This window comes from Saccostrea cucullata, unplaced genomic scaffold, assembly GCF_032062105.1.
Source record: "Saccostrea cucullata isolate Sc308-1 unplaced genomic scaffold, CSIRO_AGI_Scuc_v1 ctg297, whole genome shotgun sequence".
NCBI classification, from domain to species: Eukaryota; Metazoa; Mollusca; class Bivalvia; order Ostreida; family Ostreidae; genus Saccostrea; species Saccostrea cuccullata.
The window spans coordinates 476883-489022 of NW_026929962.1; the positions used below are offsets into that span (position 1 = coordinate 476883).

Below are 12140 nucleotides of genomic sequence, written 5' to 3' on the forward strand. Positions count from 1 at the left end.
TAAAAGTTTAAAACTTCTTTGGAAATTTTCATTTTTCATTTAAACTCCACATTGGATGATATCTGGCCATTCTTTGAATCTCCTTGACCCCTTGATGCTTTGTGAAAAATTTGAATAAAATTGATCTATAGCAGTTAAGAGTATCCAAAGTTTATAACTATATCAAAGGGCAGGTATATTGACTGTTAGAATTTAAACCTTGATCAGAAAAACTCACTTGAGCATCTGGCTCAGCTCAGCATTTGACTTGGTTGCATATAAAATAGCATTCCTTACATCTAAGCATGATGCAGAAAGATGAATTCAAGATCAAACATATTACATGTATATTAATTCCTATTTAAGATTAAAGTGACATTACATCACACATTATAATAAATACACTGTTTTGCTTATAATGAAGCAGAGTTTATGCTACACTACACAAAATTCTACATACTAGTATTGTAATTGAAAGTAAATGTAACTCACTTCAGATTGAAATTAAATTTGTTACATTTTACAACACTGCCTGGCATCTTTTTGTTTTGGTGTTTGGTTTCTTTAGAAGCTTGATTTATACCTTAAACAAATCATTGACAAAAAATATGCATAATAAACATTGTGCGTTCATGAATTTCAGACATTATCTTTCAAAACTAAAGCTCCTAAACTTCTTTTTTCACAGATCACATCTTTTAAATATTTCTTTTCTCATATAAATCACATCTTTTAAATAACACAACTCATGAAAATGTCATGCCACACCAGTACAAGCCTGTACATTTAGACAAATATAGACTATAATCAGCGAATTGCGACAAAGGCAATGATATGACACTTGGATGGATACACAGCTATGAAGTCAGATCTCGTTAGATAAAGAAGGTGTACTCTCAGCACGCACAGTCTGGTCGCTTCCCGCTAGGTCCAAATGTCTCCTTTGGAATTCTCCTCAGAGAGGTGTCTCCGTATTGAATTCCAGACCCCATCCGCTCTGGATCAAGTTCTCCTTAAAACCAAAATAAAGGGAACTACATTGTGTTTATACATATGAATACATTTTTTTTAAATGAAAATGTTTCAAAATATAATTTATATCATTTTGGTCTTTTATATATGCAACTTTCAAAAAAAATCCCCCAAATTAAGCATGTTTAATGAATCATCTGCTATTGAAGAGTGTGAACAATGTGTTTACTATAACAGCCAGGGCTACAATTACATGTAATACATACAACATCATTATATTAGTTTTACCTGATTCTATTTTTGTTAAAATAGATCTGGCACATTTGAGGAAGGTTTCTTCTACATTTTCTCCAGTCAAAGCACTTGTTTCCAAAAACATCAGTTCTAAAATTTAGTTAAAATCATGGTTAAAATGAACTAAGGAAATGATATATCAAATCATGAAAAAACTGTTGAATAACTTAAAAAATTTGATGTTGAATGCATCTGAATGTTTCAGAATATAGCAGATTAAGCTTAAATTAATGGGCAAGAAGCAAGACAGTCAGCAAAACAAGTCCCATATAAAGCTACTCTAGAACACTGAATCCACAACTTCTTATTTACCACTGAATGAAATTTATTGAGACTTTCACAGAATCTTTGTTGTACAGCACCATTGTGCACCTCCTATTTTACTTTTTGATTGGACACATATTTTTGGGATTCCAAGAGCAAAATATGGACATAGCAATTTTTTCTATAATCTCTTATCCATAACTCCTCCTATACCACTGAATAAAATTCAATGATGCTTTCACAGATTCTTTATTACATAATGCCATTCTGCCCCCCTTATTTTACTTTTTGATCTTACACTTATTGCAGGTCTCCCAGTGCAAAACATGGACTTTGCAATTATAATCATATGGGAGGCAGGGAGTATAATCTAGTGAGCTCATTGCTCACAGTACCTCTAGTTAATTATTATAGTCTGAAAACTTTATTTTTCCAAGCTTTGACACAAACCATTTTCCTGTGCGAATCTGCTGGCCTCAAGAAAGGTGACTTCCCTCTCCTGTTCCAAGTCCTTCTTGTTTCCCACTAACACGATGACAATGTTTGGACTGGCCAGAGTCCTAGCATCGGTCAGCCAGTTTGTCAGGGCATTGTAAGTCTCTCGACTAAAAAAGACACAAAACCTTGAAAATGAGTCATCATAACAGCATTTTCCTTAGAACATTACTAAAATAGCTGAATACATGTATTCACATTGTTAAAAACAGGTCTGTCGTGCCAAATTTTCACTGGGCCTCTAGAAAATTAAATGAAATCAATCAATTTAAATAATTTGGGAGAAATTTTATCTGGATTTCCTTTTTCTTCCATCATCACATTAAATTTATACTAAATTATATGAAAAATTAACCCAATGAAAATATGGATTGAAGAACAGAAAGGAAACAAGAGCGGAGGCAGAAAGTAAACATCTGTTTAGCCATTACCTTGTGATGTCATACACTAACAGGGCACCAGCAGCTCCTCTGTAGTAACTTCTGGTCACAGAGCTACAGTAAAAGTGTATCAAGTGTCACTTCTTAAAAGCATTACATTTTTATTGAGGACAAGTCAATCTTTTCATAAGCATCAAATTATTTCAATCATGTACAATTTAATACTAGGTAAATTAAAAAAGAAACAAACTCATCCTTTAAATCAACAAACAAAATTGATTATACAAATGAATATAAATGTGTCATTTTAATCCCCAATCCCCATCCAACCCAAAAACATAAAAAATAATAATTAAGATAAAACAATGTGACATCATGTCATATTTTTTTTAAAAATTCATAAATTATACAAAGGAAAGGGAATTATGATCTGTGAGACTTCTTTTACTGAAATATATTGAAGAACTCATTCTGAGCAAACAAAAGAAGGTACATGTATATAAGAATTGAAAACAAAATAAATTTGAATATAATATATGTTACATGTACTATTGTACCCTTATAAATATCAATATATTTATAAGAAATAAAAGTTCAACAAGGTAAACAATTTTGGCATAGGTCTGACAATTTTATTGTTAACTGGCAGAGTCTGTGCTATGTTACACTTAGTTATTACTCATTGTTCAATACAGCAACATGGAAATAGGCAAAGTTTCAAGAGCAATATTATGCTATATAAAAGAGATGGCATCATAGAAGGATTATGTTCTGTGATGTAATAAATTTTGGATGATTTTTTCAGTGCTTGTTTTTATATCATTTTTATTGATAAAACCAAAATGTTGCAGAGAAAGTTATTTATATATTGATCAAATCTGTTCAAATATTTTCACTTTAATATTCTGACTTAAAGTGAAGGGTACATATATAACAAAATAGTTTTAATCTGGGATCTGGGCAACATCTTCAACATTTTCACCTCAGGTTCAAAAATCAAATGTTGACCTCAAACCCAATCAATATATTAACCCACTAAACTTCACAGATTTTTATAAATTTACTCATAATAGTAATATTATCCTGCATGCTACTAGGTGCAAGCAAATGAAACAAACTAATACTGTAATACATCGGTTATTTTCATTTAATTTTTCTTCATTACTGCATTAAAAAAATATATTGCAAGTCCTGCAAACTGATTGTTGAAAAAAAAAACATTATACAAAATCAAATTCGATATATCCAATTTTATATCATTTTGACATTAACGTTAACGTTAGTCTCACACTAATACATTTTCTTTCGGACTAAAAAAATTTGTGGCTAATTAGAGAAGAGAGACTAATGAATTTTTCTGGGGAAGATTTGATAACACACACACATTTACCAAGAGATATCTCAACAACTTTCACTGGAAAAGCCCTTGTTTATTTTTAGCTTTTACATAATTCTGAGTCAATTTGGAGCTTAATTTTAGGACTCGAAGATATGAAATTAAACATTTTAGCGATCATGATTTAGGATGACACATAAATTAAACATTTTAGCGATCATGATTTAGGATGACACATAAAGAAAGATGTCGAATGTTTGTATGATATAATAATGCATACAGAAGAACAAATGCGATCGGGAATATTATATGATCATAGTTCGAATCTTGATGGCGAGATTTTCAATGAATCTTGGTATAAAACATTTCATATAAATGTTTTGTTTATTTCAAAAAAGTATAAAAAGTACATTGCAATGTTAATTCTACTTAATTATTTATATAATTGACAGACTCATAAAATTTCCTGCGGACTAGTAAAAGTAAAGAAACACTAGTCCGGCCGGACCAAAGCCTAAAAAAGTTAGTGTCGAACCCTGTATATCCGTATAACGAATTCGTATAACCATTATAGCGAATTCGCAATATGCATGTTTTCTTTCAAGTATTACTTCCACCTATGTTTGTGAAGCAAATATATCAAAACAAATCTTCGACAACTAAGGTTTTCTTATGAATTGAGTTTTATATACAAATACTAAAAGGAAATAAATAAGTTCAATTTATCAATTTTTTTATTATCTTTGAAAGTTCGTTATAAAAGATGTAAATTTCATTATATTTAACCTCAACGGGACTCAAAATCAGTTCGCTATATCCGTAAATTCGTTATATCAGAGTTCGTTATAACCGTAAAATTTTACAAAAATTTGTTAAGAATTTTGCCGGGGTTCCAAAAAAATTCGCTATATCCGTGTTCGTACTAAACGAGTTTTACTGTATTTGAAAATAGTAATAAATATTTCACTTGACTACAGGAGGACAAATCACATGTATTCAATATATGCTACAAGTACAATAATCCAAATAAAAAAAAATGATTGGTTTAATTACATACTAGGTATGTACAACTTGAAAAAAAAAATCAGAAGTAAATTAATGACTTTACTTTGTGTTCAACACCTTTTAAAACAAAATTTCTTAAGTTGCATTTTTTTCTTAGTCCTCCAAAGTCAAGGGGTTAACTAAATAGAACAATATATTTGTACTACATTTCACTTACTCTGACCTGAAAGGAATAACAACAGAATAGAAAGTGCATAGCCACTTAAATTTACTTAAGAATATTCAATTTTATTTTTTAAATTATTCAAAAGTCTGAAATGTTATTTAAATATACTCTGATTTTCATAAAAAGCTAACCCCTTAACTATGTGGTGGATTAACAATGCTTCAAGGTTTGCATATCCATTTAAAACTAAACACAATATTTTTCGGCATAAAACTGATGTAAACAAATGTTTTTTTGGTTGTTCCCATCTTTAACTGTGATGATATTATACTGAGAATACATGTTTATGATGGTGAATGATATTTTGACTATTATATGAAGCCTTGCTGACATTAGTAAAAATCTTGTTGAAGTCTTTAAAAGGATACATTCTGTACACATCACTTAGTTGTGACATAATACAGAGCCATCCTGGTGAATAAATCTGTATTGGAATATGGTATTGCTTTGCCAAACAAGGATTTATTATGTCAAAAACTGTGTAATCAATCATAACTCATATTATAGGATCCTGTCATTGCTGTGACCATGTAACATGTATAACTTGATGCCATGATCTTTTATCCTTTCTTCATGATATTAAAAATCCATTACCTAAACGATTAGATTCAAAGACCTAGTATGAGTAATTGTATTACCAGATTCTATTATGTTACCTGTAGCTGTACTAAAGGCTGCTATGGCTGTATTCTCTACTTATCTATACTTTATGACCCTCAGGCCTGTAACCTATATTACCAGATGAGTTGACCCTGTAACCTGTATTACAAGATGAGTTGACCTTGTAGCCTGCATTACAAAATGAGTTGACCCTGTAATCTGTAATACAAGGTGAGTTGACCCTGTAACCTGTATTATCAGATGAGATGACCCTGTAACCTTCATACAAGATGAGCCCCTGTAACCTGCATATAATATGAGATGACCATGTAACCTGTATTGTTAGATTAGTTGACCCTGTAACCTGTATTACAAGATGAGTTGACCCTGTAACCTGTATTACAAGATGAGATGACCCTGTAACCTGTATTACAAGATGAGTTGACCATGTAACCTGCATTACATGATGAGCTGACCCTGTAGCCTGCACTACAAGAAAGTTGACCTTGTAACCTGTTTTGCTAGATGAGCTGACCCTGTAACCTGTATTGTTAGATGAGTTGATCCTGTAACCTGTATTACAAGATGAGATGACCCTGTAACCTGTATTGCTAGATGAGCTGACCCTGTAGCCTGCATTACAAGATAAGTTGACCCTGTAACCTGTATTACAAGATGAGTTGACCCTGTAGCTTGCATTACAAGATGAGTTGACCCTGTAATCTGTAATACAAGGTGAGTTGAACCTGTAACCTGTATTACAAGGTGAGTTGACTGTGTAACCTGTATTACAAGATGTGTTGACTGTGTAACCTGTATTGATAGATGAAATTACCCTGTAACCTGTATTACAAGATGAGTTGACTGTGTAACCTGTATTACAAGATGAGTTGACCCTGTAACCTGTATTGCTAGATGAGTTGATGCTGTAGCCTGCATTACAAGACAGGCTGACTGTGTAACCTGTATTGCCAGATGAGTTGACCCTGTAACCTGTATTACAAGGTGAGTTGACCCTGTAACCTGTATTGCTAGGTGAGTTGACTTTGTAACCTGTATTAAAAAATGAGTTGACTGTGTAACCTGTATTGATAGATGAGTTGACCCTGTAACCTGCATTACAAGACAAGTTGACTGTGTAACATGTATTGCCAGATGAGTTGACCTTGTAGTCTGCATTACAAGATGAGCTGACCTTGTAACCTGTTTTGCTAGATGAGCTGACCCTGTAACCTGTATTGCTAGATGACTTGACCCTGTAACCTGTATTTCAAAATGAGCTGACCCTGTAACCTGCATTTCAAAATGAGCTGACCCTGTAACCTGCATTACAAGATGAGCTGCCCCTGTAACCTGTAATACAAAATGAGCTGCCCCTGTAACCTGTCTTATAAGATGAGTTGACCCTGTTTGTGTAACCTGTATTGCTAGATAAGGTGACCCTGTAACCTGTATCACATGTTCTAGATGAATTGATCCTGTAACCTGTATTACAAGATGAATTTCCCTTGTAACATGTATTGCCAGATGAGTTGACCCTGTAACCTGTATTACAAAATGAAATGACTCTGTAACCTGTATTACAAAATAAGTTGACCCTGTAACCTGTATTACCGGAATCGTTCCTGTCCGGCTGTGTCCCAGATTTGAAGTTTTACAGATTTCCCTCCAACATTCACAACCTTGCTTCCAAACTCTACCCCAATTGTATGGTTTGAATCCTTTTTAACTGAAAAAAAAAACAAATTATAAATATTTTACTTTCTTAGTTGTGCATGTTAACCATTTTCAATGTATTCAAATTATAATAAATATAATATTAATAAATGAATAAATATTTACTAATTTTATAGATCTTCAGCAGAATAAATTAAACACAATTTACACCAGAACTTACATTTATTTTCAATGAACTGATGAAGTATGCAGGATTTTCCTGTTCCAGCACTACCAATGACTAAAAATGTGTGAAAAAAAACATTAAAGAAATTGTAAGAATGCTTTTAAATCTACATGGACATATATATATTGTTTAAAAATGTATTAATTCTCACTGCAAAGTGTACTTAATGATGAAATAAATGCCATAGACAGTATACAGTAATGGGAACTTTAAAAATTTAGACATACTATTACAATATCTCAAATTTTCAGGTCTTGAGTGTAAAAACTTGTGTGAAAATCTGTAAAAGAAATTGTATTAATGCTTTTAATGCTATCCTACATGGACTTAAATAAGTCATTGTTTAAAAATGTAAATTTAATAAAGTGAAGTAAAAAAACCATAGACTGTATACATTAATGGGAACTTTAAAAATTTAGACATACTATTACATACATGTCAATCAACAAATTTGATGTCACTGTTGTGATCCATTAGTGTGACAACTCTGCTCAGACCTGGTTAATTTGTTATTTCTCCCTTAACAGTCTATAATATTTATTTTATCCCCAAAAAATCTAAATTTAATAAATGAAGTAGTCAAACCTCTTCTGTTTTCATTACTGCTGCTTCATTTCATACTTTCAAAATACATGTCAATCAACAAATTTAATGTCACTGTTAGAATTAATTATTTATCAATCCTGTTTAAACCTGTAGATTATTTATATATACCCCACAGAAAATATGTAAAGTTATTTGGCTTCCATTTCATTTATTATTTGCATCTATAGAGAGACAACACACAGATTTTCTTTTAATTTATCTTCGCTTTGAAGATTCTTCATTTTGATCATTCATTACTTCATTATTGCTGAATTGTAGTATTACCTTATAGCGAGCGCAGCGAGCGTCGCTTTGCAAAGCGATCTCAATAGACTAACGTGTATGAACAGAGGAAATTTGGATTGAAATCTGTACATACGTTAGGCAAATTTCTCTGTGAAACATTCCCAGAATTCCTGCACTACCCAATGTCCTTTGCGCGAAAAATAAATAAATAATAACGTAAAGCATAAAAGGCTTTCAGTTTGCCGAAAACTTTCAAAGAAACAAAAAATAACTCTGCAATTTTTTTTTCGGCCAATATTGCACTAGGTCTAAAGTTTCTGTCTCCGTAAGCTCGACAAGCTCCATGACGTCGTGTGACGTCACAACTAGTCCAGATGTCTCGTGCGGCTTGACGTCTGAACAGGCTGATTAATATTTTTCAAGTGTTTTTAATGGTACAACTGCGTTCGCCCCAACGGTCACACCATAAAACATATTATGAGTAAATAATATACATCTACCTAAGTCTTCAAGTTCAACTTCATGAACAGCTGATCACTGCTGTATGTTTACACTATTCATTAGTCATAATACATTAGCTAATTTATTTTCAAATAAAAAGTCACATTTCTAAACATACGCTTTTTAATATACACTAGGGGATAACATGCAATTTGCATTCTTTAAGAAAAACTATACAATATATTGATCAGCTGTTTGGCTTGCAACTGAGGGAAGGGGACTAGTTTAGACTTCCGTGTACATTCAACATTTTTCTGTGTGCCTCATAAAATGAAATAACCTTTCAATGATACATCTATAAAAACCAACTTGTAATGTAAATGACTGTTAGCATACCGTAAGTCTCTGACATTCTGTCACATTAGCACTGTGTCTGTTGTACAAGTCACAAAGCAGAATCATGAAAATTTTAATGCGTTTCTCGCGAGACTTCTTGCTTCTTGTTCAAATTATAAAAGTTGAAACCAACACCGCGTCTTACAGGATTCCGAATTTTTATTCTTATTATGTCTGCCACTGGGCCAGGGTCAGTCAGAGAAAAAAAAAATCAACTAACCCGAAAAAATTGACCCCCCCAACTCCAGGAAATTTGTTTGTCCAAACTCGAAAATCCTATTTGGAGGTGGGGAGGGGTGATTGGTAAATTGTTTGGTTCAAACTTCTTTCAGTACCAATTTTTTATTTTACTCAAACATACTTTATATGTTTTTTATCCTTATTTGACTATACTTCAACAAAAATGGGGGGGGGGGCTTTCAATAAACATTTTCTTTAGTAAAAAGTTATGTCGGAAAAAAGGGGGCTGGGGCTCCTTATATCAAAACCTACGGAAGCCCGTTGTTGCCACAAAGGAAAAAATATTTTATCTGGGGCCGAATTAAAAATATCTTTGTTTCCCCCAACCCGACCCTAAATTCTCAAGTTGGGTCGGTAGGTAGGTAAACAATTTTATTTTCTGACAGCAGCTTTAAAAATACATTCTAAAATTTAATGGAAAATTACATTTATAAATAAGAAAAGTACAAAAGAAAGTGATTTGAGAACAAAATGCTAAGTATCATACATATGCCGTTTAAAGCAAAATTCATGATTAATTAATTCACAACTGTAATTTAGATGAACTTGTGAAATATCTCACGCCAGAGTACATTTAAACAAATCGAATAAAAAATGACAAGATTCTCAAATACGCAAAGACTGGACATCCGAGTATATTTTTTCAAACCTTCAATCACCCTCCAGTGCTCATAGAAAGTCAATGTACCTTTTAGAGGGCCATGAGATTTGCAGTGGTTCTAGAGCATTTTGCATTTTGCTAATTTTGGAGTTTACCAAAGACTTGAAAATGGCTTATTTTCAAAAAAGATCCCCACTGCTTAAGGTCAATATCTAGTAAATGAAAGGTGCCTACAGATTTATCAAATTTGAGAAATAAATTCCATTATTGATGCTTTACAACTTTAGCTTGGTCAAATAAGGTGTTTCGGGGCCTAATTTGTAGGTAAACAAGATTCAAAACTGTACTTTAAACTGTCAATTTCAATGAAAAATTAAGAAAACCAGTTATGAATATGGGAGTTATTTTCATATTCGGCAGAAAAAAATGTATCCAGATTGCCTACAGTCTCTCAGAAAACGGTAATTAGTTTGTTTGTGGACTCTTCTTTAAATCAATATCAAATTTGATATAGGTATCCGGTTTACTTTTCATATGATTTCAAAGATGTCATAAAAATACCCTTTTTTCTACATAATTCTGCTAAAGCCGTAAAGTCGGGAAAAAGAAAGTTGAAATTGATTATGACCCTCCCACTGCTTAATGGCAAAAAAATGCTTAGTACGTCTAAATTTGAAGCAATGGGGAAATGTTCAAAATGTCGTCCCAACAAATCTCGATGGGATTAACAGCAAAGAAACAACCAATCTTCAAGGGCCTAATTAAAGAAAAATACACTGGACGTCTCAGGAAGCCGAATTTTGATTTCAAAACTATTTGGAAAGTTTATTTAAACAATATTTAAATGAACCAAACCGAATCTACAAAAGATAAAAATGCTATATAAAACAATGTCATAGTCATGAAGTTTAACCCGTAAATAAAGGCATGAAAAAGTACAACTGAATTATATTTATCAGGATGAATATGCAGACATATTTACAACTCCTATGATTCAATAATGGCATATAGTAAACATAGGGTTTATTAGATCAAAACTCAAATTAAATAAAATGCAATGAAATTGAATGATGTGTTCACTAAGTGGGCATCTCATCTGCTCATGAGGCTGGCCTTTCCATGTATTACATATGCATGAAATTCAACAGACAGATTTGTTTGTTCGTTGTTTACCGTCCCTTTCGAAAATTTATTCACTCACATGGAGACGCCAAGACATCTCCGAAACACTCTTAATTAGTCATGGTAAATTTTATTATCAAATTGTTTCAAGAGTGAAGAATTCTTGTTAGCTAAAGGCATAAGATTGAAACATCGCCGTTGTTTTATGAAGAACTACTTCTCTGTATTCACATCTGGACGCTATTTTGTTTCCAATAAATGCTTGAAAATCACAGTAAAACAATGTCGGCCGTTCTGATAAAAACTGATTTTGATGAAATTGTATTTTATAAAACTTGGTTGACAATAAAAAAAAATTTTTGAATCATCTTATTTAAAAAATCTTTTCAGTAGGCGCGATTTAATTAGGTCGGTCGCTTTAGGGGGAAACAAAGATATTTTTTATTTTGGCCTGGCGGCTGCCATTTATATATCTGGCGGCCACCACTTAATATCTGGCTGCCGCCACATAAATTATTTTGCAAAAGGTGAGTGCTATTGTATCTTTATTGGGTTAAGAAGATGGATGTTTACACAGCCGCTGCTTTGTATTTTAATATGGGGTTTACTTACAAAGAAATTTTGTGTTCTCTGGCAGTAAATCATCGAATTGTTATTAGTTTAAGAACTCTAAAACGAGTGTTATGTCGACAAAATCTTTTTCGTCGCAAAAATTACACTGACATCATTGATGTCGCCATTTTTATTTACACACAACTTCGTGGGTCTGGTTGTATGCAATGAAATTACACCCCGGTGATAAGTGAAGACGAGATCACCCGTGGGTTTCCGACGATGGGGCTTCCCAAGATATCGCACATCTGAAACACAATCTGAAACACAATCGAATGTGTTCATTTCTTCTGTTCCCAACAACCATACAGTCCTGCTGAACACGTACTTTATGGCAATGTAACTATATCTAATGACGGGACCTCAGATCTCTTATTTCAAAAGGTTCAATATTTATTGAAATCCTGTCTTTTGAATGGCATCATGATTTTACAGGCATTACG

General features: G+C 32.7%; 1 protein-coding gene across 1 annotated transcript; it reads right to left on the minus strand.

Annotated features, from left to right (window-relative positions):
- Nucleotides 1-243: 243 nt before the first annotated feature.
- Nucleotides 244-8054, minus strand: LOC134282529 (ras-related protein Rab-4B-like). Its single transcript, XM_062764932.1, has 7 exons — nucleotides 8040-8054; nucleotides 7449-7551; nucleotides 7166-7280; nucleotides 2436-2498; nucleotides 1960-2114; nucleotides 1240-1335; nucleotides 244-991 (listed from the first exon to the last, which is right to left on the minus strand). The coding sequence occupies exons 1-7, from the start codon at nucleotides 8052-8054 to the stop codon at nucleotides 876-878; spliced, it is 663 nt and encodes a 220-aa protein (XP_062620916.1). The 3' UTR covers nucleotides 244-875.
- Nucleotides 8055-12140: the final 4086 nt, after the last annotated feature.

Excerpts from the sequence above, each read along its gene's own strand:
- LOC134282529 (XM_062764932.1), bottom strand. Across the intron at positions 2,115-2,435 it reads TTAGTGTATGACATCACAAG|TCGAGAGACTTACAATGCCC; the intron begins GTAATGGCTAAA and ends TGTCTTTTTTAG. Across the intron at positions 992-1,239 it reads TTTAACAAAAATAGAATCAG|GAGAACTTGATCCAGAGCGG; the intron begins GTAAAACTAATA and ends TTTGGTTTTAAG.